The 27,751-nt window shown below is 41.7% G+C and overlaps 1 protein-coding gene and 3 long non-coding RNA genes across 6 annotated transcripts in view; 3 read left to right on the top strand and 1 right to left on the bottom strand.

Annotated features, from left to right (window-relative positions):
* LOC149916338 (uncharacterized) overlaps nt 1-27,751 on the bottom strand; it is a 152,127-nt gene that overhangs the window by 31,229 nt on the left and 93,147 nt on the right. The gene's annotated exons all lie outside the window — the stretch shown is intronic.
* Nucleotides 293-2,486, top strand: LOC149916340 (uncharacterized). The gene is made up of 2 exons (XR_016470209.1): nt 293-1,348; nt 2,018-2,486. It is a non-coding gene; the product is annotated as an uncharacterized LOC149916340 (long non-coding RNA).
* On the top strand, nt 4,231-6,311 carry LOC149916341 (uncharacterized). Its single transcript, XR_016470210.1, has 2 exons — nt 4,231-5,172; nt 5,843-6,311. It is a non-coding gene; the product is annotated as an uncharacterized LOC149916341 (long non-coding RNA).
* On the top strand, nt 8,056-15,532 carry LOC149916342 (sex comb on midleg-like protein 4). Of its 3 annotated transcripts, XM_090147848.1 has the most exons (4): nt 8,056-8,997; nt 10,398-10,501; nt 12,619-12,822; nt 14,846-15,532. In XM_090147848.1, the coding sequence occupies exons 1-3, from the start codon at nt 8,775-8,777 to the stop codon at nt 12,787-12,789; spliced, it is 498 nt and encodes a 165-aa protein (XP_090003974.1). In that variant the 5' UTR covers nt 8,056-8,774; the 3' UTR covers nt 12,790-12,822; nt 14,846-15,532. The 3 variants fall into 3 exon arrangements, 2 of the variants coding, with proteins under 2 accessions (XP_090003974.1, XP_090003973.1); XM_090147847.1 differs by lacking the exon at nt 14,846-15,532 and having other exon boundaries at nt 12,619-13,929; XR_016469963.1 differs by lacking the exons at nt 8,056-8,997; nt 12,619-12,822; nt 14,846-15,532 and adding an exon at nt 11,920-12,609 and having other exon boundaries at nt 10,334-10,501.

The raw sequence follows: 27,751 nt of genomic DNA on the forward strand, positions 1-27,751 counted from the left end.
CCCAAAGATGGGACATATTCTCCCAGAAATGCCAGCTTATTCTTTAAAAAACGGCCTTTTTTTTCCCAAAATACCAGCTTTCTCACAAACACCTGTCAATTTCCAACCAAGTCTGCTACTATCTCCCAGAAACAGCCGGTTTCCGAGAAATACCTGACGTTTGCTCTCCCAACTACTACTTGACACTCCTCCAGAGGACATTGTCTCCCCTATTTACCACGTTTTCTCCCCAAGAGACCACTTGGCACACCAAAAAGACCACCGTTGCTCTCCAGTACAAGATATTCTTTCCCACCGATTCCCACTTTTCTCCCCCAGCTATGTCATTTCCTCCCAGAAATGCCACTTTTCCCTTGGAAATTTCACCTTCTCTTCCAAAAAGAGGAGATTTGCTCCCAGAAATACCCCTTCTCTTACAACTGCCACACGCTTTCTCCCCAAAAAGCCTCCATGACAATGCCAAATGGGACACTTGCAGCCAAGAAGAGGACACCTTCTCTCAGAAAGACCACTTTTCTCCCCAAGAGAGGAGATTTTCTCCCAATTGGATGACATTTGCTGTAAGAAAGACCTGTTTTCTTCCCTCAAGAGGACATTGTCTCTGTTTTCAATAGTCCTATTTGATTACTTTCATGATAAGCCTTAAACCACTTTGCACAGTTTCCAGGTAAGTACTGTTCTTTTGTTTAGCACTGAAAGTCAAACTGTAGTGTGGAAATCATACATGCATGGTTGCTGAAGATAGCAGATACTGACCATTGTGCACAGACATTATTAACGCTGTGTGGGTGCTTCAGAATGGGCACCAATAGCAGGCGTATGCTATAGGGTTTGGTTTGTTGTATCGTCTCAAATCTGAGAAAAAATAGGGCAGCAAGGACAACTTTTAAGAATAGATTTTTGGTAGTTTAGAGCATGTACTGGTAGTTCTTGCTTTGCTGGGACTATTGCGTGAGTAGAGATGCAGGTTGTGATAGCTTTGTACGTTAGCAGGGTACGGAAAGGCTTTAGAGGTCAGATGGGAGTGAATTTGGGACTTAAGAAACAATGCAGTTCTAGCACGTGAAACATGTCTCTATTCTGTGTGCACTAGGTGTGAAGAAAGCAGAAATATTCTGTATAAATATGGCTTGTTCTTTTTCAGTGTGTGTTTATGTCAACAAGCATGGAAATTCTGGGCCTCACCTGGATAAGAAAAAGGTTCAGGAGCTTCCAGATCACTTTGGACCAGGTCCTGTCAACGTGGTACTTCAACAAGCTGTACAAGCTTGTGTGGATTGTGCCTATCAATCCAAAACAGTCTTTGGATTTCTGAAATCTGGCCATCATGGAGGGGAAATGATAACTGGTATGTGAAGGTGTTTCTAATGTTTTTGTTTCTTCACTTGTTTGTGAACCTAGGGTAGGGAGAAAGAACGGAAGTAACCTGCAGTGAGATTCTATCACTTTTGTAACTCCTTAAGCATAGTCAAGAATGTCTGTTTGTGAACTACTTTATTAAGATAGTCCTGGTGGAGTATACTTTATATCACTGGGAGTCCAGGATTTTCTGAACAGTTCTTAAATCAGAGTCTAGCAATAGCAAAGTTGAATTACATGTACACTGTACAGTTAGGTTGTTGGTAATAAGCAGAGCTTGTGCATCTCAACAGCTGCAGCTATACAAGCTATACATTTGTCAAGTAAGCTCAGTATGAGTGGAGTATCAGCTTTATTAATTCAAGTCATTCTCATAATCTTATCCATACATAATGTTTGTGTTCTTAATACTTTAACCAAGTGAGTGAAAAGTTTCCAGCTAATCTGTTTAGCTTCCAGGCAAGTGATTCCACATGTTAAATTTGCTGCTTCCTCCTTTCTCCCATTCCCTGGTCTCTTAGGTCAGTGTTCGTTCTCTTATGTCCTCTATTAAGGAATAGGTTTAGTTCTGCTACATATTAATGCCATGCCTACAGATAAATTATCCTTACATCTCAAACTGAATAGCTGCTGCTTGACATTTTTTTTTTCCTTCTAGGCTAGGAAGTCTCTGTATGGCATGCCAGCAACGTTTTGTTGCAACGTTCTTAAAAGAAGAAATCTTTGGCAAGAAAACAGTTGTTTTTAGGGATCAAATAGAGAGAGAAATAGTGCTGGGGACCTAGACTCCTTTTAGGACATAATACTTGTCTTGTCTCTACACATGAAAATATTTTGAATTACTAGCTGAGAGATCAGGGGTCCTGAACCATGGTATGTTCATTATTGTTGATTGCATGTACTGTGTCATATCACTTAAAAAATTAAAAACATTAATGGCAGTGAAATTTCAAACTGGGTGCACGTACCACTGTGCATAACAACTGACAAGCTATTATCTACGTTGATGAAAACTCTTAGTGCTAGTGTTTTAGCTTCTCCAAAAGCAAGGAATAAACAATTTGAATGTAGGCTTTATCAGTATTTGTACTTGTAATAAAACCAGGAATATTCATAGAATCATAGAATCATAGAATTTTTTTTTGAGTTGGAAGGGACTCTTACAGACCATTGAGTCCAGTTCCCCAGTAATGAACAGGGACACCCACAGAGGTCAGAGACCTCAGAGGCCTGTCCAGCCTGACCATGAATATCTCCCCACTGCCATAATGTTGTCTTGCCCCAGACCTATACAAGACTACAAAGTGAGTCACCAGCTCTGGATTCCTACTTAGGAGGGGTTTGCCATCAAGATAGACAGCAAGTCTCCATGTAACCCTCTCCTCTAGGCATCAGCCCTGGGAAACATGCTGCCAAATATTCTTCAGAAAAGCATCTTAGAGAGGTTTCTGTGAGCAGATGGGGGACATTTGATGAAGCAAACGGATGCTGGGTAAGCAGTAATTCTCACTCAACGACCAGCCTGGGGGCTCCGTTCTTTCTTCATTTCCATTCTTTCTGATGGAAATGTCCTTGAAACTTAATTGAGTTTGCATGGAATTTTACACTTTTTGGATTTCTAATCTTTCTCATCATTAATCCTTAAATATGTGTTCCACAATACCACTAACCAATTATAGAAAAATAATTTAAAATAATCATGTATCAAACTTTTTTAAAATTCTATTTGGAAGGTAGGAGACCTAATTACAGGCATGGGACTTTAATGTATGTGCTGAAAACTGAAACTCAATATCTACTTTTTCATTGCTCTTCAGCAACCTGAGCAAATAGATTACCTCCTGTGATAGGTTTCTGACAGTCCCTCTTAGTTTGACAGTTATTTTAGAGAGAGTCACTTTTGTATATAATGAAAGGAAAAGTGGCCAAGCATACGTCCATATTTTATGTTTCTTAAAACTTAAAAGCTAGAGGAAAGACTCCATTTTTAGTCATGCCATTTTAAATTCAGAGTATTTGTACTGTCCGCCAGGTTTACATCAATGACACAGAATGGCATCTAGCCCAAGGGCTGAGTTACATTTCTTGCACAGGAAGGGCAGCTTTTATAATTGAGTGTATCAGTTACTGCTTTGAACTTTTTTTGTGTTACTACATTCATGTGAAAATATGATGTGCATTTTCGCATCTTCTATGTATGCCAAAAGAATTAAAAGCAATTTCTGTCGAAGTGTTTCCTTGAAATTGCAACATAAAAAATATATAAATATTAAAAACAATAAAACAAACAAGACATTTTCTCCCAGAAATACCAGGACTCTTAGAAATACCTCACGTTTCATCTCAAGAATACTGCTTTCCACTCCTCAAGATCACACTGACTCCCATCACAATGGCCTTTTCTCCCACATACACCAGCTTTCTCCCAAATACACGACATTTTCTCCCACATACACCCGTTTTCTCCCAAAGATGGGACATATTCTCCCAGAAATGCCAGCTTATTCTTTAAAAAACGGCCTTTTTTTTCCCAAAATACCAGCTTTCTCACAAACACCTGTCAATTTCCAACCAAGTCTGCTACTATCTCCCAGAAACAGCCGGTTTCCGAGAAATACCTGACGTTTGCTCTCCCAAATACTACTTGACACTCCTCCAGAGGACATTGTCTCCCCTATTTACCACGTTTTCTCCCCAAGAGACCACTTGGCACACCAAAAAGACCACCGTTGCTCTCCAGTACAAGATATTCTTTCCCACCGGTTCCCACTTTTCTCCCCCAGCTATGTCATTTCCTCCCAGAAATGCCACTTTTCCCTTGGAAATTTCACCTTCTCTTCCAAAAAGAGGAGATTTGCTCCCAGAAATACCCCTTCTCTTACAACTGCCACACGCTTTCTCCCCAAAAAGCCTCCATGACAATGCCAAATGGGACACTTGCAGCCAAGAAGAGGACACCTTCTCTCAGAAAGACCACTTTTCTCCCCAAGAGAGGAGATTTTCTCCCAATTGGATGACATTTGCTGTAAGAAAGACCTGTTTTCTTCCCTCAAGAGGACATTGTCTCTGTTTTCAATAGTCCTATTTGATTACTTTCATGATAAGCCTTAAACCACTTTGCACAGTTTCCAGGTAAGTACTGTTCTTTTGTTTAGCACTGAAAGTCAAACTGTAGTGTGGAAATCATACATGCATGGTTGCTGAAGATAGCAGATACTGACCATTGTGCACAGACATTATTAACGCTGTGTGGGTGCTTCAGAATGGGCACCAATAGCAGGCGTATGCTATAGGGTTTGGTTTGTTGTATCGTCTCAAATCTGAGAAAAAATAGGGCAGCAAGGACAACTTTTAAGAATAGATTTTTGGTAGTTTAGAGCATGTACTGGTAGTTCTTGCTTTGCTGGGACTATTGCGTGAGTAGAGATGCAGGTTGTGATAGCTTTGTACGTTAGCAGGGTACGGAAAGGCTTTAGAGGTCAGATGGGAGTGAATTTGGGACTTAAGAAACAATGCAGTTCTAGCACGTGAAACATGTCTCTATTCTGTGTGCACTAGGTGTGAAGAAAGCAGAAATATTCTGTATAAATATGGCTTGTTCTTTTTCAGTGTGTGTTTATGTCAACAAGCATGGAAATTCTGGGCCTCACCTGGATAAGAAAAAGGTTCAGGAGCTTCCAGATCACTTTGGACCAGGTCCTGTCAACGTGGTACTTCAACAAGCTGTACAAGCTTGTGTGGATTGTGCCTATCAATCCAAAACAGTCTTTGGATTTCTGAAATCTGGCCATCATGGAGGGGAAATGATAACTGGTATGTGAAGGTGTTTCTAATTTTTTTTGTTTCTTCACTTGTTTGTGAACCTAGGGTAGGGAGAAAGAACGGAAGTAACCTGCAGTGAGATTCTATCACTTTTGTAACTCCTTAAGCATAGTCAAGAATGTCTGTTTGTGAACTACTTTATTAAGATAGTCCTGGTGGAGTATACTTTATATCACTGGGAGTCCAGGATTTTCTGAACAGTTCTTAAATCAGAGTCTAGCAATAGCAAAGTTGAATTACATGTACACTGTACAGTTAGGTTGTTGGTAATAAGCAGAGCTTGTGCATCTCAACAGCTGCAGCTATACAAGCTATACATTTGTCAAGTAAGCTCAGTATGAGTGGAGTATCAGCTTTATTAATTCAAGTCATTCTCATAATCTTATCCATACATAATGTTTGTGTTCTTAATACTTTAACCAAGTGAGTGAAAAGTTTCCAGCTAATCTGTTTAGCTTCCAGGCAAGTGATTCCACATGTTAAATTTGCTGCTTCCTCCTTTCTCCCATTCCCTGGTCTCTTAGGTCAGTGTTCGTTCTCTTATGTCCTCTATTAAGGAATAGGTTTAGTTCTGCTACATATTAATGCCATGCCTACAGATAAATTATCCTTACATCTCAAACTGAATAGCTGCTGCTTGACATTTTTTTTTTCCTTCTAGGCTAGGAAGTCTCTGTATGGCATGCCAGCAACGTTTTGTTGCAACGTTCTTAAAAGAAGAAATCTTTGGCAAGAAAACAGTTGTTTTTAGGGATCAAATAGAGAGAGAAATAGTGCTGGGGACCTAGACTCCTTTTAGGACATAATACTTGTCTTGTCTCTACACATGAAAATATTTTGAATTACTAGCTGAGAGATCAGGGGTCCTGAACCATGGTATGTTCATTATTGTTGATTGCATGTACTGTGTCATATCACTTAAAAAATTAAAAACATTAATGGCAGTGAAATTTCAAACTGGGTGCACGTACCACTGTGCATAACAACTGACAAGCTATTATCTACGTTGATGAAAACTCTTAGTGCTAGTGTTTTAGCTTCTCCAAAAGCAAGGAATAAACAATTTGAATGTAGGCTTTATCAGTATTTGTACTTGTAATAAAACCAGGAATATTCATAGAATCATAGAATCATAGAATTTTTTTTTGAGTTGGAAGGGACTCTTACAGACCATTGAGTCCAGTTCCCCAGTAATGAACAGGGACACCCACAGAGGTCAGAGACCTCAGAGGCCTGTCCAGCCTGACCATGAATATCTCCCCACTGCCATAATGTTGTCTTGCCCCAGACCTATACAAGACTACAAAGTGAGTCACCAGCTCTGGATTCCTACTTAGGAGGGGTTTGCCATCAAGATAGACAGCAAGTCTCCATGTAACCCTCTCCTCTAGGCATCAGCCCTGGGAAACATGCTGCCAAATATTCTTCAGAAAAGCATCTTAGAGAGGTTTCTGTGAGCAGATGGGGGACATTTGATGAAGCAAACGGATGCTGGGTAAGCAGTAATTCTCACTCAACGACCAGCCTGGGGGCTCCGTTCTTTCTTCATTTCCATTCTTTCTGATGGAAATGTCCTTGAAACTTAATTGAGTTTGCATGGAATTTTACACTTTTTGGATTTCTAATCTTTCTCATCATTAATCCTTAAATATGTGTTCCACAATACCACTAACCAATTATAGAAAAATAATTTAAAATAATCATGTATCAAACTTTTTTAAAATTCTATTTGGAAGGTAGGAGACCTAATTACAGGCATGGGACTTTAATGTATGTGCTGAAAACTGAAACTCAATATCTACTTTTTCATTGCTCTTCAGCAACCTGAGCAAATAGATTACCTCCTGTGATAGGTTTCTGACAGTCCCTCTTAGTTTGACAGTTATTTTAGAGAGAGTCACTTTTGTATATAATGAAAGGAAAAGTGGCCAAGCATACGTCCATATTTTATGTTTCTTAAAACTTAAAAGCTAGAGGAAAGACTCCATTTTTAGTCATGCCATTTTAAATTCAGAGTATTTGTACTGTCCGCCAGGTTTACATCAATGACACAGAATGGCATCTAGCCCAAGGGCTGAGTTACATTTCTTGCACAGGAAGGGCAGCTTTTATAATTGAGTGTATCAGTTACTGCTTTGAACTTTTTTTGTGTTACTACATTCATGTGAAAATATGATGTGCATTTTCGCATCTTCTATGTATGCCAAAAGAATTAAAAGCAATTTCTGTCGAAGTGTTTCCTTGAAATTGCAACATAAAAAATATATAAATATTAAAAACAATAAAACAAACAAGACATTTTCTCCCAGAAATACCAGGACTCTTAGAAATACCTCACGTTTCATCTCAAGAATACTGCTTTCCACTCCTCAAGATCACACTGACTCCCATCACAATGGCCTTTTCTCCCACATACACCAGCTTTCTCCCAAATACACGACATTTTCTCCCACATACACCCGTTTTCTCCCAAAGATGGGACATATTCTCCCAGAAATGCCAGCTTATTCTTTAAAAAACGGCCTTTTTTTTCCCAAAATACCAGCTTTCTCACAAACACCTGTCAATTTCCAACCAAGTCTGCTACTATCTCCCAGAAACAGCCGGTTTCCGAGAAATACCTGACGTTTGCTCTCCCAAATACTACTTGACACTCCTCCAGAGGACATTGTCTCCCCTATTTACCACGTTTTCTCCCCAAGAGACCACTTGGCACACCAAAAAGACCACCGTTGCTCTCCAGTACAAGATATTCTTTCCCACCGGTTCCCACTTTTCTCCCCCAGCTATGTCATTTCCTCCCAGAAATGCCACTTTTCCCTTGGAAATTTCACCTTCTCTTCCAAAAAGAGGAGATTTGCTCCCAGAAATACCCCTTCTCTTACAACTGCCACACGCTTTCTCCCCAAAAAGCCTCCATGACAATGCCAAATGGGACACTTGCAGCCAAGAAGAGGACACCTTCTCTCAGAAAGACCACTTTTCTCCCCAAGAGAGGAGATTTTCTCCCAATTGGATGACATTTGCTGTAAGAAAGACCTGTTTTCTTCCCTCAAGAGGACATTGTCTCTGTTTTCAATAGTCCTATTTGATTACTTTCATGATAAGCCTTAAACCACTTTGCACAGTTTCCAGGTAAGTACTGTTCTTTTGTTTAGCACTGAAAGTCAAACTGTAGTGTGGAAATCATACATGCATGGTTGCTGAAGATAGCAGATACTGACCATTGTGCACAGACATTATTAACGCTGTGTGGGTGCTTCAGAATGGGCACCAATAGCAGGCGTATGCTATAGGGTTTGGTTTGTTGTATCGTCTCAAATCTGAGAAAAAATAGGGCAGCAAGGACAACTTTTAAGAATAGATTTTTGGTAGTTTAGAGCATGTACTGGTAGTTCTTGCTTTGCTGGGACTATTGCGTGAGTAGAGATGCAGGTTGTGATAGCTTTGTACGTTAGCAGGGTACGGAAAGGCTTTAGAGGTCAGATGGGAGTGAATTTGGGACTTAAGAAACAATGCAGTTCTAGCACGTGAAACATGTCTCTATTCTGTGTGCACTAGGTGTGAAGAAAGCAGAAATATTCTGTATAAATATGGCTTGTTCTTTTTCAGTGTGTGTTTATGTCAACAAGCATGGAAATTCTGGGCCTCACCTGGATAAGAAAAAGGTTCAGGAGCTTCCAGATCACTTTGGACCAGGTCCTGTCAACGTGGTACTTCAACAAGCTGTACAAGCTTGTGTGGATTGTGCCTATCAATCCAAAACAGTCTTTGGATTTCTGAAATCTGGCCATCATGGAGGGGAAATGATAACTGGTATGTGAAGGTGTTTCTAATTTTTTTTGTTTCTTCACTTGTTTGTGAACCTAGGGTAGGGAGAAAGAACGGAAGTAACCTGCAGTGAGATTCTATCACTTTTGTAACTCCTTAAGCATAGTCAAGAATGTCTGTTTGTGAACTACTTTATTAAGATAGTCCTGGTGGAGTATACTTTATATCACTGGGAGTCCAGGATTTTCTGAACAGTTCTTAAATCAGAGTCTAGCAATAGCAAAGTTGAATTACATGTACACTGTACAGTTAGGTTGTTGGTAATAAGCAGAGCTTGTGCATCTCAACAGCTGCAGCTATACAAGCTATACATTTGTCAAGTAAGCTCAGTATGAGTGGAGTATCAGCTTTATTAATTCAAGTCATTCTCATAATCTTATCCATACATAATGTTTGTGTTCTTAATACTTTAACCAAGTGAGTGAAAAGTTTCCAGCTAATCTGTTTAGCTTCCAGGCAAGTGATTCCACATGTTAAATTTGCTGCTTCCTCCTTTCTCCCATTCCCTGGTCTCTTAGGTCAGTGTTCGTTCTCTTATGTCCTCTATTAAGGAATAGGTTTAGTTCTGCTACATATTAATGCCATGCCTACAGATAAATTATCCTTACATCTCAAACTGAATAGCTGCTGCTTGACATTTTTTTTTTCCTTCTAGGCTAGGAAGTCTCTGTATGGCATGCCAGCAACGTTTTGTTGCAACGTTCTTAAAAGAAGAAATCTTTGGCAAGAAAACAGTTGTTTTTAGGGATCAAATAGAGAGAGAAATAGTGCTGGGGACCTAGACTCCTTTTAGGACATAATACTTGTCTTGTCTCTACACATGAAAATATTTTGAATTACTAGCTGAGAGATCAGGGGTCCTGAACCATGGTATGTTCATTATTGTTGATTGCATGTACTGTGTCATATCACTTAAAAAATTAAAAACATTAATGGCAGTGAAATTTCAAACTGGGTGCACGTACCACTGTGCATAACAACTGACAAGCTATTATCTACGTTGATTAAAACTCTTAGTGCTAGTGTTTTAGCTTCTCCAAAAGCAAGGAATAAACAATTTGAATGTAGGCTTTATCAGTATTTGTACTTGTAATAAAACCAGGAATATTCATAGAATCATAGAATCATAGAATTTTTTTTTGAGTTGGAAGGGACTCTTACAGACCATTGAGTCCAGTTCCCCAGTAATGAACAGGGACACCCACAGAGGTCAGAGACCTCAGAGGCCTGTCCAGCCTGACCATGAATATCTCCCCACTGCCATAATGTTGTCTTGCCCCAGACCTATACAAGACTACAAAGTGAGTCACCAGCTCTGGATTCCTACTTAGGAGGGGTTTGCCATCAAGATAGACAGCAAGTCTCCATGTAACCCTCTCCTCTAGGCATCAGCCCTGGGAAACATGCTGCCAAATATTCTTCAGAAAAGCATCTTAGAGAGGTTTCTGTGAGCAGATGGGGGACACTTGATGAAGCAAACGGATGCTGGGTAAGCAGTAATTCTCACTCAACAACCAGCCTGGGGGCTCCGTTCTTTCTTCATTTCCATTCTTTCTGATGGAAATGTCCTTGAAACTTAATTGAGTTTGCATGGAATTTTACACTTTTTGGATTTCTAATCTTTCTCATCATTAATCCTTAAATATGTGTTCCACAATACCACTAACCAATTATAGAAAAATAATTTAAAATAATCATGTATCAAACTTTTTTAAAATTCTATTTGGAAGGTAGGAGACCTAATTACAGGCATGGGACTTTAATGTATGTGCTGAAAACTGAAACTCAATATCTACTTTTTCATTGCTCTTCAGCAACCTGAGCAAATAGATTACCTCCTGTGATAGGTTTCTGACAGTCCCTCTTAGTTTGACAGTTATTTTAGAGAGAGTCACTTTTGTATATAATGAAAGGAAAAGTGGCCAAGCATACGTCCATATTTTATGTTTCTTAAAACTTAAAAGCTAGAGGAAAGACTCCATTTTTAGTCATGCCATTTTAAATTCAGAGTATTTGTACTGTCCGCCAGGTTTACATCAATGACACAGAATGGCATCTAGCCCAAGGGCTGAGTTACATTTCTTGCACAGGAAGGGCAGCTTTTATAATTGAGTGTATCAGTTACTGCTTTGAACTTTTTTTGTGTTACTACATTCATGTGAAAATATGATGTGCATTTTCGCATCTTCTATGTATGCCAAAAGAATTAAAAGCAATTTCTGTCGAAGTGTTTCCTTGAAATTGCAACATAAAAAATATATAAATATTAAAAACAATAAAACAAACAAGACATTTTCTCCCAGAAATACCAGGACTCTTAGAAATACCTCACGTTTCATCTCAAGAATACTGCTTTCCACTCCTCAAGATCACACTGACTCCCATCACAATGGCCTTTTCTCCCACATACACCAGCTTTCTCCCAAATACACGACATTTTCTCCCACATACACCCGTTTTCTCCCAAAGATGGGACATATTCTCCCAGAAATGCCAGCTTATTCTTTAAAAAACGGCCTTTTTTTTCCCAAAATACCAGCTTTCTCACAAACACCTGTCAATTTCCAACCAAGTCTGCTACTATCTCCCAGAAACAGCCGGTTTCCGAGAAATACCTGACGTTTGCTCTCCCAAATACTACTTGACACTCCTCCAGAGGACATTGTCTCCCCTATTTACCACGTTTTCTCCCCAAGAGACCACTTGGCACACCAAAAAGACCACCGTTGCTCTCCAGTACAAGATATTCTTTCCCACCGGTTCCCACTTTTCTCCTCCAGCTATGTCATTTCCTCCCAGAAATGCCACTTTTCCCTTGGAAATTTCACCTTCTCTTCCAAAAAGAGGAGATTTGCTCCCAGAAATACCCCTTCTCTTACAACTGCCACACGCTTTCTCCCCAAAAAGCCTCCATGACAATGCCAAATGGGACACTTGCAGCCAAGAAGAGGACACCTTCTCTCAGAAAGACCACTTTTCTCCCCAAGAGAGGAGATTTTCTCCCAATTGGATGACATTTGCTGTAAGAAAGACCTGTTTTCTTCCCTCAAGAGGACATTGTCTCTGTTTTCAATAGTCCTATTTGATTACTTTCATGATAAGCCTTAAACCACTTTGCACAGTTTCCAGGTAAGTACTGTTCTTTTGTTTAGCACTGAAAGTCAAACTGTAGTGTGGAAATCATACATGCATGGTTGCTGAAGATAGCAGATACTGACCATTGTGCACAGACATTATTAACGCTGTGTGGGTGCTTCAGAATGGGCACCAATAGCAGGCGTATGCTATAGGGTTTGGTTTGTTGTATCGTCTCAAATCTGAGAAAAAATAGGGCAGCAAGGACAACTTTTAAGAATAGATTTTTGGTAGTTTAGAGCATGTACTGGTAGTTCTTGCTTTGCTGGGACTATTGCGTGAGTAGAGATGCAGGTTGTGATAGCTTTGTACGTTAGCAGGGTACGGAAAGGCTTTAGAGGTCAGATGGGAGTGAATTTGGGACTTAAGAAACAATGCAGTTCTAGCACGTGAAACATGTCTCTATTCTGTGTGCACTAGGTGTGAAGAAAGCAGAAATATTCTGTATAAATATGGCTTGTTCTTTTTCAGTGTGTGTTTATGTCAACAAGCATGGAAATTCTGGGCCTCACCTGGATAAGAAAAAGGTTCAGGAGCTTCCAGATCACTTTGGACCAGGTCCTGTCAACGTGGTACTTCAACAAGCTGTACAAGCTTGTGTGGATTGTGCCTATCAATCCAAAACAGTCTTTGGATTTCTGAAATCTGGCCATCATGGAGGGGAAATGATAACTGGTATGTGAAGGTGTTTCTAATGTTTTTGTTTCTTCACTTGTTTGTGAACCTAGGGTAGGGAGAAAGAACGGAAGTAACCTGCAGTGAGATTCTATCACTTTTGTAACTCCTTAAGCATAGTCAAGAATGTCTGTTTGTGAACTACTTTATTAAGATAGTCCTGGTGGAGTATACTTTATATCACTGGGAGTCCAGGATTTTCTGAACAGTTCTTAAATCAGAGTCTAGCAATAGCAAAGTTGAATTACATGTACACTGTACAGTTAGGTTGTTGGTAATAAGCAGAGCTTGTGCATCTCAACAGCTGCAGCTATACAAGCTATACATTTGTCAAGTAAGCTCAGTATGAGTGGAGTATCAGCTTTATTAATTCAAGTCATTCTCATAATCTTATCCATACATAATGTTTGTGTTCTTAATACCTTAACCAAGTGAGTGAAAAGTTTCCAGCTAATCTGTTTAGCTTCCAGGCAAGTGATTCCACATGTTAAATTTGCTGCTTCCTCCTTTCTCCCATTCCCTGGTCTCTTAGGTCAGTGTTCGTTCTCTTATGTCCTCTATTAAGGAATAGGTTTAGTTCTGCTACATATTAATGCCATGCCTACAGATAAATTATCCTTACATCTCAAACTGAATAGCTGCTGCTTGACATTTTTTTTTTCCTTCTAGGCTAGGAAGTCTCTGTATGGCAGTTAGCACATCAATTCATAATTCTATCACTGGCAGTAAAAAGACTTGGTGTTACTTTAATCTCCTTACATTAACACCAGGTGTGAAAGATGATTAGTGGAATACAGGTTTAATTAAATCCTTGTAAAAGATGTTGCTATCTAACTGTGTCTGTAACATAGCACCCTGACCTGCATATAGCAGAATTTCAGTAGTCCTTGCTTATGTGTCTGCACAAGTTTGTTCAAAAGATAGATGCTTCTTTTCTACTTTGTAAGAGAAGTTTACTGGAACTGTGTAAGTATGGGTTTGAAACTTGTATTACTTTATTTTTTGCAAAACATATGAAATTTTATTATATTATTAATATAATAACATAGTTGTGCCTTGTTGTGCCTCATTCCAACAAGTCATGTTTTTGGGAACAAGATACACTGAGATGTGCTTTGCCAGTATTCTGATTGTTATTGTTCTAGAAGAAGGACTGAATTGTAGGCCAGTGGTGAATGTGGGCTATGATGGAATAGTTGAAAGTAATTATTTTACAAAGCAGATGTAAAAAAAAAAAAAAAGAAATCTATCTAGTTCTGATATGTTTTCATTGAAAAATCCTATAGGAACAGGAATTACTATTGTAATTACTGCTAGATTCAAAGAAGTCAGCTCAGTAGTCCTAAGCTCAAGAAGCCTGTGGGCTGCTCCTGAAGCAGAGTGCTGGAGCTCTCTCAGGTGTTACAGAGCCACAAGGCCCTTGTGGGTTTCCTGTGTTTTTTAGCTCTTGTCTTCTCATCATCTTGTTGGATAGGTTGCTGAGAGGCTCACTGAGTGATAAGTCAAATCGTAAGTCATTTTATAAAAAATTTTTGAGGGATATATTTTGAGAAGAACAAAATGTGGCTAAGGTTAATGTAACGCATTAAAACTCTCTGAAAGGGTAGATAACAGCAGGACAAGGGGAAATGGTTTTAAGCTGAAGGAGGGAAGATTTAAGTTGGATGTCAGGGGGAAGTTCTTTACAGAGAGAGTGGTGAGGTGCTGGAACAGGCTGCTCAGAGAGGCTGTGGATGCCCCGTCGCTAGAGGTGTTCAAGGCCAGATTGGATGGGGCCCTGGGCAGCCTGGTCTAGCACTGAATGTGGAGGTTGGTGGCCCTGCATTGGCAGGGGGTTGGAGATTCATGATCCTTGAGGTCCCTTCCAACCCTGGCCATTCTGTGATTCTGTGAAAACCAACTGTGCAGTTGAATAGGAAGGGAGGGTGTAGACAGTAGAATTAAATGAGAAATTGCAGAATGAAATTGTGAGAATATTTTCTTGTAGAGTTTTTGTTTGAAAGTTGCTTTTTTTTTTGTATAGTTGGTTTTTCTTTAAGACTGGCAAGAAAAACAATTGTCTGCATCAGAGATTAAGGAAAGAAATCTAAATCTTTTGTGATGAACTTTCATGGCAAGTATTGTATTTGCTATAGTAGAAAACTGCATGCTGGGACTTGGATGAAATAATCTTGCTACAATATGTGTGAATAATTAGTGGGTTCTTTTGGTTCAGCTGCCAGAGAAAATAATTGTTTTGAATGGAGTTGAATTTAGGATTTTTTCTTACTCAGAACAAAAGCACAAACCATTTTAATTTTGCTTGATGCATAAGGTTTCAATTCAAGCAAATGTAACCAAAGGGAAATTAAAGGCTTGATTAGCAAGCCCACTCATGGTGGTGGTGTCAGCCCCTTTTTTCTGCTTCTAGCTCTGAGTCTGTGTCATTTAGTGGGATGAAACAGACTGAGGTTCAGATAAACCTTCTCAAGCAGCGAATTAAATCAGTCTCTTGGGTGATTTTCTTCACTATCAGACAGACACGTTTGTCTGATAGTTTAGTGCTCAGCCTTTCTCCTGGCTTGAGCTTGCTGTTTGAAACATACCTACACAATGAAAAGTAAAGAAATGAGAATGACTCTTCATCCCAAGGGCTGGGGTTGCACAAACAAGCTCCATTCCCTGTTTATTTGTCATTTGAGGTTGAGGTTGTTTGTTGCCGCTCTCTCTGCAACATTCGTTTTCCACCCCATAAGATGCTGCTTTGCCAGCGAAACCGACCCCATACCAGGTCGGGGCCAAATGCTCACACAGACCCCAAGTATAGGTGAAGCAAAATGGCGTTTATTAAAATGTAGCAGGCACTTAAATATTCTCGTCCCGCTTTGTCTACACCCCTTGCATACATGCTGTCCTATTATGGGACAGCACCTGGCAAGCCCTGAGCATAGGGAACCTGACCCCGTCACACACCGTCTCCTCGCCACGCCTACTACATCTCCCCCTCCCTATGCTCAGTAATATCCCGTAACAGCGCGAACGCAAACGCTACAATTGTTCCCGATACCTGTGATACTCTATACTCTATGCATTGGTTCTTAAGCTACTACATAATCCTTAGCAAGCAATTCTGAAAGCACATAATCACACACGGCAGAATAGCGGCAATACACACAATTACTAAGAGTGCTAATACTATGCCCTTAACGATCTTCGCAATCCAACTCCCGAAGTTGCCAAACGTCTTCTTGAACCAGTCTCCGATGGGGTCGTCGTCCACCTGGATCCTCTCCGTATGGTCTCGCAGGGCTTTCAGCGCTTTATGGATGGATACGCTGTGGTCGCTAAGATTGAAGCAACACATTCCTTCTAGGTCTTCACATTCATGCCCCTGTGCCAGGAGCAAGAAGCCGATGGCTGTTCTGTTTTGCAGCACCGCATGCCGAATGCTGTTTGTGTCCTCTAGCATCGCATTCAATACTAATGTTGTTAAATTCGCCTGCTTAACTGACCAACATGCTAGGCGTTCTATCTGAGCCAAGCTCTGTGCTGCAGCAACCCCAGGGTCGTTCAGAGATTTTATCAAACATGCCGTTTGGCTAGCTAGATCGGTGTTGTTACGGCAGCTGGAATGGTTTGTAGTGTACCTCGCAAAGGCTTCTAACGTGTATTGAGGGATGCCCATTAGGCAAGTGCAAAAGAGTGAGGTTGCCGATTGCAAGCTAAAGCAAAAGTCGTTTTGGCTCGTCTTATTTACCTAAGTAACCCATAAATTCCCTGACAGTGACAAAAGGTGAATTCCCTCGCTCCCTGTGATAAAGCAATAACCACCACACACACTAAACATAGCATTTGCCTGTTAGAAACGCGTTTTCTCGTTGGCAGCAACGGTTGAGTTTCCTCCACGCTTCTCCCGGCCTTCTTTCGGGGTTCCTGGGCTGTCTCCTTCTTCGGCGTTCACAGGAGCCATACCTGCAAAACTCAGAGTCCCTCGTTACTGTTCTCTTTCATCAGATCTGGTTTGACCTTTCTCGCCGGGATCCACATGACACTTCCCGTATTGACATGTTTTACAGCAGCATACCCTCTACCCCATACTAGAATCCTCCATCCTGGCTCCCATATTCCTGCCTCCGTTCTTATTTTGACTAGAGGGCCTTCCTCTAGAATTCTGGGTCGCCAGTGCTTTTCTACTGGTGCCCTGCTGGCATCCCCTCTTTCATAGTGATTTAAGGCAAACTGAGCTTTGGCCAGTATCTCTCCTTGTCTTGCTATTGGGATTCTGTCGTTATATCCCTCCCCCTCCCCAAGAACATAGATCATTTCTTTGAGGAGGCGGTTAGCCCTTTCAACAATGGCCTGTCCTTGTGAGTTTCCCGGAATACCCGTAGTATGCTGAATTCCCCAGGCCTCTAACCAATCCTTGGTGGACCGTGATGTAAAACATGAGCCGTTGTCCGTTTTAATCTGCACTGGCAAGCCAAGGACCACAATAGCCACAGCCCAGTGGGCCTGGGCCGAGGTAGAATTAGCTTTTCCGTGTTGGGTAGCCACGATCATCGTGGAGGCTGTGTCAACAGTAACTGCCAACCACGACCGAGGTGACATTCGCGGCTCCCACGTAAAGTCCGTTTGCCATATTTGCAGCGGCCCTAAGCCGCGGGGGTTGACCCCCGCCCCAATAGCAGGAGCTGAATTACAGTGAGGGCAGGCCTGCACCACACCCCTTGCAGCTGTAATGGAAATACCACAGGCTCGAGCGAGTGCCCGGGCGCCTATGTGAAGCGTGGAGTGGAGGTCTCTGGCCTTTCGGATCGTCAGGACACGGGACCCTACAGCCGCATCTGCAGCTGCGTTGCCCTCTGAAAAGAATCCTGGTACATCCGAATGACTTCTTACATGTAAAATTGCTATAGGCTCTATTCGGGTGCACAAAGCATCTTCTAAGATAAGCGCTGCTTCCGTACTAGGGATGCCTTCTTGGCCCATTTTCAAAGCGAGCTTAGCTGCAAAAGCAGAATCTGTGACTATGTTACAGGGAAGGGAGGGCCAATAAACAATCGCCATCGCAACAGCCCTGACCTCGAGCATCTGAACGCTGGCGCCCGGATCTGTGAAGATTATGGAATCCCAGCGACCATTTGTTTCCCACACTACTGCCCCTTGCCCTGTTGATGATGATGCATCGGTAAACAGGGTAGGCCCTTCCACGGGCGAGTCTTGCACCCTGCACCGTAACGACAGCTGCAATGGTCTCGCCAGTTCGAAAATAGGGGGCGAGTCCGCAAATGTGAGGGAAGCTGACGTCCCTTCCAAAGCAAGCAAGATGGGCTCTGGGAGCGGTAAAGAATCACGAAATGATGTAGGGAGATAGATAATAGAAGGTTCTTGTCCAAAGGTTCTGACAGCTGTATGACGGCACTTACGAAGAAGCCTAGCCAATATTTCCAGCCAGGAGGAGTACGCACGCGTGGGCTGAACGGAAAAATGCCACCACAATGGTTGCGGTTTGGCTCCCAAGTCATGGCCTATAACAGCAACCGCCCCACTCTCACATTTACAGGCAGCCACTTCCAGCTCCCTTCCAGGATCATATCGAGACAGAGCCGATTGACAACAGGATTCTGTTATTTCCTTCCATGCCTCTGCCATTTCGGGCATGATGGAACGCGCCTCGTTCGGATCTGAGCCCTTAAGCTGCTCATAAAATGGCTGCATGAGGCGAGGAGGGATCCCCAGTGCCCCTCGAACCCATTGTAGGGCTCCTACTAGCTTCTGCACATCCCATAGCGTGCGTATCCGGGGTTTGATGTCAACCCCGACTGGGTGGACAGTTTTGTCTCCCAGCCGATATCCTAAAAACTGGACCCCCGATCCTCTCTGGATCTTTTCAGCAGAAATAGTGAAGCCGGCTGATGTCAGGAGCGTCACCACTTGGGCTTCTAATGACTGGAGCCCCGATGGGGTCGGGGATGATAGCAGCAGATCATCCATATAGTGCAGCAGGAGGAACTGCCTAGGGGACTGTCGGACCGGACTCAGGACTCTGTCAATCACTATCTGACAGATCGTGGGAGAGCACGCCATCCCTTGTGGGAGCACTCGCCAGTGATACCGACAAGCCGGGCCTTGGTTATTACGGACAGGAACCGTAAAGGCAAAAGCCTCCCTGTCTTGCTCAGCCAGGGGTATGGAGAAAAAGCAATCCTTCAAATCGATAACAACAACCCCCCAGCCTGCAGGCACGGCGGATAGTACGGGCGCACCCTGCTGAACTACACCAAAAGGCACTAACTGAGCGTTAACTGCGCGCAAGTCGTGCAGCAAGCGATAGGATCCTGACCGCTTCTTTATTACAAATACAGGAGTGTTCCATTGACTAAGAGAGGGTTCTATATGACCTAAGCGAAGCTCTTGCTATACTAATGCGTGAAGCGCTACAAGCTTTTCTGTCGGTAAGGACCACCGATCCACCCAGACAGGCCGCACTTCCTGTCTCCAGCGCAGTGGGATCGCATACTGCGCCGACAATTGGCAGATCGTGGCCCCCACTATAAATTGTTATGCCTGCTGCCCCTGTTCTGCTGTAGCAGAACAGGCCTTTCCAGGGAACCATCCCTGTTGATTACGATAATCTCAACCATCTGGGCGGACCTCCGGGTAGGCGTTGTTCCTCCCACTCCCGCTATCATCTGTGCCGCCCCTGTAGGCCATGTAGAGGGCCAATCGGATTCCGCAATAACCCGATGCGATAGAGAAAGCGCCCGTGTTTGTAGGGTTAACTATAAACGCAGCTGGATTCGCTAGGCCCTTTTCTTTCGCTTTCTCTTTAACTTTAGCCCAGTCAGTAACCAGGCCCCCCCCCGGCCGCGGGCTCCCCCCCGGCCGCGGGCTCCCCCGCCCCGCTCCGCCCACCGCCCTATCGCGTTCTTCAAGGGGCGGTTCTGGCTGAGACGTTTTGTCCAAAGAAGGGCATAAAGACGGGACAGGGTAAGGCGGGGGCGGGGCTGTCGGCTCACATGACTGACTCGGCGACTCCTTCTTCTCCGTCTCTCCGCCTCCGCTCTCTGCCGTCGCCGCCATCTTGGCCTCGTCGGATCTATGAGAAAGCAAAGACCCGCTCCCGGCAGCCCCCGTCACGCTCCGATCCTCCCCGAACCCTCCTTCTGCCTTTGCCGCTTTGAGAGCCTCAAGTATCAAGCCCCACGTTTTAAGCTCTGAGGCTTTTTGGTCGGACATGGCGCGCTGGCACAGCGCCGAAGTAAGTGAGTCCCACTTATTTGAATCGAGCACCTGTTGAGGGGAGTCCAGCTCACCCTCCTTTTCTAGCCGCGATAACACGGCCGCGATCTCCTTCTTAGAAGGAACGGTCTTACCGCAATAACTTTTACAGAAATGTAAAAATACCTTAATTACTTGATCCATAGTTACACACGCGACCTGCCAATACCCCACAGGTTCCACCGCAGTGTGTCTTCCGTAGGCGACCTGCCAATACCCCACAGGTTCCACCGCCTTACGGGCACGCCGGGCAGCTACTACTCACAGGGTAGATCACGTCGGGGTCACCACTTGTTGCCGCTCTCTCTGCAACATTCGTTTTCCACCCCATAAGATGCTGCTTTGCCAGCGAAACCGACCCCATACCAGGTCGGGGCCAAATGCTCACACAGACCCCAAGTATAGGTGAAGCAAAATGGCGTTTATTAAAATGTAGCAGGCACTTAAATATTCTCGTCCCGCTTTGTCTACACCCCTTGCATACATGCTGTCCTATTATGGGACAGCACCTGGCAAGCCCTGAGCATAGGGAACCTGACCCCGTCACACACCGTCTCCTCGCCACGCCTACTACAGTTGTTGCACCTCAGAAGTGCTCCTTTTTATTTTCAGCCCTAGCATTTATCTTGGAAGTAAGAAGCTTATGTTGTTCCCAGGCAGAGCAGAGAGTTGAGCCTGTAGATCTGGATCCCACTCCTTTGCTTGGAGTTCCTATGGTTGCCCTCAGATGTTTGGAGTACAAGGGAGCTGTGTTTGCACTGAATCCTGTTTTCTTTTTTTTGTGGATTTTTCTCATGGTGTGACTTGGGGCATTCAGATGGCCTCAGATGTTTCTTGCTTTATCCTCCTGACAACTCTAAGATAATATTATTCTTTTCAGTGCTTCTTTTCAAAATGAGAAATTAAGATGTGGAGAACAAGTAATTTCCCTAGGGCCATGTAAGACTACCTGTGAGGCTATTATGAAGTTATCTGAATGTTTGCTGCAGCTGATAGTGCTACCTTGAAGTAGAGATCAGGCTGTGCTGGGTCTCACAGCCCATTTGCTCTCCAGAACTGGTTGAGCTCCTAGCAGAAATATGCCTCCCGAGACCTTTTCCCCAAACAGGAGGTAGAGAGCCTTGTGTCTGAGCCACATGTGAATCATTAGGTTTTCATTCAAACATTGGAGTCTGGAAAAAATGTGAATGGGCCATGGAAACCCGTGGGTCCAGGATTTATCCCTGTGGTACTGACTCTTAAACTCTAGGCACCTGCACTGATCACCACACAATGAAAGCAAACGAGAGGTAGTGTGTTATTGTTGATGCTAGCTCGTGTACTTGCATTAACCCTAATCATAGGCTCACTTAACAGTATAAGTCAGTCACGCTTCTGATTTCCTAAGGAAGCATAAAATATGCTAGAGCTGGGGCGTTTTCTTTGTTTTTGCATGTAATATCTGTCTTCTTCTGTAACGCAATATGGGTATGCTTCTTATTTCAGACTTGTGAATAAAGGCTTTCTTGTAATTTTTGTGGGTTTGTTTTTTTTGTTTTTTTTTTTTTGAAAATGCATCTGCCACTAACCAAATGTGATCCTTTAAAGCTCTGCTTACCATTTGGAAACTCAAAAACAGAAAGCTGCCTGAGAAGACAAATTGATGCATAAACCTGGTGTTCACACTGATTCTTTCCAACCCTAAGCATAATTTACAAGTTTGTTCCTGTTGCAGTGTCTTTCTAATTAGAAATAACCAAAGGATTCAGATAACGTAATTGTAATTATTTACCTATGTAGTGGTGGCATTTGCAACAGTAAGTTTTTTCGGAATCTCACCAAGTATCACAAAAAGGGAAAATTATCATTAACTACTACTACTATAGTACTACTATCATTCTAAATATTTAGGGAGCAAAGAAGGAAGTTAATAAGTTAAAGATGTTGGCCCATGTTCAGTCTCTTTGTAATCACTCATTCAAGTCCATTCTTGTGGTATCTCTGCCACCTAGATTTTTTAGAATTAAGTTGGAGTTTCATCACTGTAGCGTTGACAGCAGGATGGATTTCTCTAATGGTAGAATATCAAATGACAAGATGAGTTTCTGTAGTCAAAATTTCAGTGGTGATGCATGCCAGCAACGTTTTGTTGCAACGTTCTTAAAAGAAGAAATCTTTTACAGCGTGCAAGTTCTTTAAGATATGGTGATGCATTGTGGTTTAACCCAGCAGATCACTGAGCGTCACGTGGCTGTTCATTCACTGCCCCCATCTCAGTGAGATGGAGAGGAGAAATGAGGGAAAAAATGAGAGAGAGAAAAAGAAAAGCATAATAATTATGGCATGTATATCTACATATACACACACATACTTGTAATCTAGATTTATAACAACGGATGCACAAGCAATTGCTCATCTCCTCTTGAGGTCTTGAAACAGTAAACGTTCGGTGCAGAAAGTCTATACCAAATTAACTTGAAAAACGGATGCTTTCCAGCTTCAGGTGAGACAATTATTCATTGATCTTTTGTACATTTCAAGTGTGCAAAAACTCACCTCTGGAAGACTGATATTTGTAGATAAAATTGATATGGCTTACTGGGCTCTGTTATGGCTCTTAGATGTAGTAAATTTGATGTTGTTAATGATCTTCTGCATATGGAAGTTCTACTTCTGCTGAATTTACCTGTCATTAACAGCTTGCTGCATTGTGAAATCATTAAATAGCAGCCTTTAACATATTTAACTCTGGTTTTTGAAAAGCTGAACTTCCTAATTGGGACTCATACATGTATGAACCCTTGGTGTCTGGTGCTGACTTGAGAATGAAACTTCAGTTATTACTTACAGGGCCTGCCTTACAGCATAAGATCACATGGCAGTGCCTTCTGCTTTCAGTATTTTACCAGTGCTGTGGTACAACTGGGTCTGGTTAATACCTGTTCAGATACAAGACAGAGTAAGGAAAATGTGTTTATTATTTCAGATCAGCCCTTTTTTACAAGGCATCGATTGGTTACTTGGTGGTGAATGTTGGGTTCTATTGCAGATGTGATGCCATCCATGCAGTAATGGATGGAAATACATTAAAGGAGCAGCATAACAATTTATTTCACAGGGCAAAGGTCAAGAGAGTGCTGATTCCATATTACAAATCTAACAAAAGTGAAGTGGCAGAAGCATTCTTTGAAGGCTTAAGCAGATGAGGGATGTTCAGTTTTCTGTTACAAAACCTAAATCAGAGAGCATTGAAATCTGTTGAATTTTGGAATAGTTGAGAGTAAGAATGTGAATTCTGTTTGTCACAGAAAAAAACTTGTTCTCATTCCATCCCTCTACTACTCGCATCTGCTCCACATGTCGAAGTAGGAAAAGAGTCATTTGTTGCTCCGTTATATTTCACAATATTCTTACGCTGAAAGCTGCAAGTTCCACAGCTGGACCTGATCTGAATTCACTTAAAAGGGAACCTTCAAGAATATTGAATAAGGGGGTGGTGGTGGTTTACCAAAGCAAATGGTGATGTGGCAAGTTCTGTGATTGACTTATGGTTCCAGTCTGCACAGATACAAAGCTCCAAGGCCAAAATTTTGCTTCCCTCAAGAAGCATTGATCAGTTTTTATCTTTCTGCCATTCAACAAGACCTGGACAGGGTGGAAAGGGAGAGAAAAAACCTTATGAGGTTCAACAAGGGCAAGTGCAGAGTCCTACATCTGGGGAAGAGTAACTGCATGTATCAGTACAGGTTAGGGTCTGACTTGCTGGAAAGAGGCTCTGCAGAGAAAGGCCTGGGTGTCCCTGTAGGCAGCAGGGTGACCACAAACCAGCAATGTGGCCTTGTGGTCAAGAAGGCCAATGGTATCCTGGGATGCATTAAAAAGAATGTGGCCAGCAGGTTGAGTGAGGTGATCTCCCCTCTCTTCTCTACCTTGGTGAGGCCACATCTGGAGTGCTGTGTCCAGTTCTGGGCTCCTCACTTCAAGAAATACAGAACTTCTGGAGAGAGCCCAGTGGAGGGCCACAGAGATGATGAGGGGCCTGGAGCATGTCCTGTATGAGGAAAGGCTGAGACCTGGGGCTGTTCAGCCTGAAGAAGAGAAGGCTGAGAGAGGATATTATCAATGCTTATAAATACCAAAAGGGTGGGAGTCAAGCAGATGGGGCCAGGCTCTTGCCTGTGGAGCCCAATGACAGAACAAGGAGCAGGGGACACAAACTGGAATAAATGACGTTCCATTTGAACACAAGGAAGAACTTCTTTACTGTGAGGGTGACAGTGCCCAGGAACAGACTGCCCAGAGAGGTGGTGGAGTCTCCTCTGGAGATATTCAAAACTCATCTGGACGTTTTCCTGTAACTTACTGTAGGGAACCAGCTTTGTTAGACTCAATGACTTGCAGAGATTCTTTCCAACCACTGCAGTTCCCCCTTGAGAAAATGTCTTTCTCCAATTTTTCAGTTTAAAAGGAAATTACATCCTAATTCAAAAAGTCTTGTTTATTTTTAGGAAGAGACAGATCTCTTGGTAAATAATGACAGAACAGTCTGTCTGAGCTTTCATAATACCTTTACTGAAGAACTGATTAGAATTTCTCCAACACATACATATGAGAGTTTACCTGATAAGAAACATCTAGAATGACCACAAATCCATTTCCTATCTTCTGAAAGCAAAGTATTATTTACTAACCAGCTAACTGCAGGAGAAGACTCTTAACAGAATAGAAATTTATGTTCTTAACATGCTCCTTTTTGAAGAAAATGGTAGAAAAGAAAGAAGTGAGGAATAGAGGATACTTAAACCAACCTGGATCCACTAGAAAACTTCAAAGTAGGGACAGTTACAAAAGCTCAGCTATTCCATTGAGGGAGTAAGCACAAAAAGAAAGACTGAAGCCTTTAGCTAGCAGTTTGTCAGAAAACAGTCTTAAATATGCGCAAGGGTGGAAAGAGACTTCCTATTTCCTTAAATGCAAGCAGATTGAAACAGTTTCTTTTGATTTCTGTATCTATGATTTTCATAAGCAGTTACAAGAACGGTGTTCTCAGATTGGATATTATGAGTAAATGCTTGTGTTGCATTTAAGGAAATAATAAACAGCAACTATTTCTCATCCAAGAAAAAGACAAACACGTAAACTGAATGAGCAGCTTATATACATATATCCCCTAGATATCTGCAGCACTCCCATGGTGTTGGCAGAAATGGCAGAGAATTTATAGAGATGCATACCTCCTCAAGCAGAAAGCAGAGGTTACTAAGGCACACTACCCCAGGTATCACCAATAGCAGTAGAAGCTTGTGCTTAGGCAACTCAAGTACACCTTTCACCCCCCACACGAATATTAAACATTACCATCATAGCATCCCCCCCCCCCTTTTTTTTTTCTTTCTTTCCTTTTAAATTGTCTTTATCTCAGGCCCACGAGATGCATGGAAATCACATTTGGATTTTCCAGTCATGAGTAAAAACAGATTTTTAGAAACATTTTTGTGCTGTTGTTTTTGTTTTTAAACTAAATAAAAAAGAAATTAATTCACAATTGTCTCCATTGATTATTGATATTTAAGTTTTGAATTGAAATCTGCTTTTTCCCATTCTGGGCATGCAAAGTAGTATAACACTGTCTTGTCCATGCAATTTACTATGTAAAGAGTAAACGTTTTGCCTGGTAAACTGGCCACAACTCACTGTATTTTTTGCTATCCAACAATTTGTCTACAGTAACTTCGAGTTTCCCATTCCAAGTCCTTCATATGATATCTCCTTTTTCTCCCAAGTAGTAATAAGGGTCAGAAATACTACTTTCATTTTTCAGAATTTTAGTAATAGTATTTAGTACTTAGATTGTTCCCTAGGGAAGGGATGATTGAACAGGAAACAGCACAACACCTGTATTTTATAGCCTTTGTTCCTTGGTTACTTTTTTGATTAAGATAACTATATACATACTATAATATGGAAGGGGGGTGAAGGGGGAGGAGGGAATTATTTTTCCCCAACAATGTATTTTTGTAAATGCTGTAACATTTTTGCTCTTTCACGTTTTCCCTCCTGCCCTCAGACTCATTTTTGCTGACAACCCTGTGCTCTCAAAGCCATGTTCTAGGCTAATATTATAACAGGGAAGCTCTCTATAGGTGCCAGTTGCTTCTCTTTTCTTATCATCAATTTTTAGTTAGTTTTAGCATCATAATAGAGAAGAATTATTTTCCTGACTTGCCACCAACCACTTCTCACTTCTGACACTCTACCAAACTGATGGATGTTCTACATAAAGCAACACTTTCCTTCTTCCCTTTTGATTTAGTAGATTTTTTTTTATTTGAATGTTTGTTTCAGTCTACATATTGAAATAGGTTTTACTGGGCACCTTTACTTCTCAAACTTTCTGCATTCAGGTTTGTAAAGAAAGGCAGACTTTTCTTCTCCAAGATCAGACAGACAGCACATTCTTTGGCCAACAAATTCTTGTTTCTTAACAAGACATTTTGCTCTGCCAAGTTGCCAAGTTGCTTTTGCAACTGACATTTTGCTCTGCCAAGCATTTAAAACTGCATTCCTTTTAGAGACCTTCTCTTCGTTACAGTCTATATGTAACTGTGATACATATTTTCTCTGTATTTGGGAAAACCTAATAACAGATACAATTTACCACCAAAAATATTTGCAGTCATGACTTCATCATAGACTTTTTCCTACTTTTCCAGTACTTGTTTGATACTTTCTTTTTCTAGTAAGCAAAAATTCTAAGCCCTTGTCCTCCAGTAACTGTCTTTCATTTTCTGATACATTCAAAGATAACCTTTGGAGGCATGCCTTTTTCTGGGAAGCCAAGTTCTAACAGCAGAAAAAAATTTCAAAGGCTGTATGGAGAGCATCAACTACAGTGGCAATAATATCACTGACCTTGCTAGAAGGAAGAAATTGGAACCTTCTAATGTGGTAAGAACATAACTTTATCATCATCTAAACTTCTGCTTCTCCTTCTAAGGAAAGTTTGTGAATGTGTGTGACAGATGTTCTGAAATCATATAATATATAAAACAAAGTTTGTCACATGCCTAAAGATTTCATTATACATACTTTTATGATTTTTTTTTTTTTTTGTTTGTTTGTTTTTAATATCTGGGAACCTGTTTCTGCTGGGATTAAAGTTTCAGCTTTACAGAATTAGCCTTCAGCATCAGATGAATGCTTTTTAAAAGAAAACCAGTAGATCAGTATATACATTTTTGCTTTCATCTTATAGTAACCCAAAACTAGGATGGACAATATTTATTGTTAAATCAATTGCAGTGTGTCAAGGATCTAAATCCTGTTATCTTCCATCCCCACAGAGCAAGTTGCGTGGGTGTGCAAAATCATTAGAAAGGGAAGGCTCAGAGCCATTTTATGGGAGCTCCGTAAAGCATCAAGATACTAAACTTTGAAACTGTTATTTAGCTTATTAACATTACAGGGATTATTAACATTACATTCTATTTTTTTCTCTCCAAAGCATTCATAGTTGCTTTCATGTTTAAACTTGTGTCTTTCTGTAAGGGTTGATCAGGAAATCACTTTAATTTCTGTGTTTTTAAGAATCTAGGCGTTCCTAAAATAGTTGGTGGATTACATGAGCAATGTGGGTAGGAAATAAATGTATTATTACCCTGAATTTGAGATAGATCTGTTCAAGGCTTTC

This window comes from Phasianus colchicus, chromosome 11 (assembly GCF_987193195.1).
Source record: "Phasianus colchicus chromosome 11, bPhaCol1.hap1.1, whole genome shotgun sequence".
NCBI classification, from domain to species: Eukaryota; Metazoa; Chordata; class Aves; order Galliformes; family Phasianidae; genus Phasianus; species Phasianus colchicus.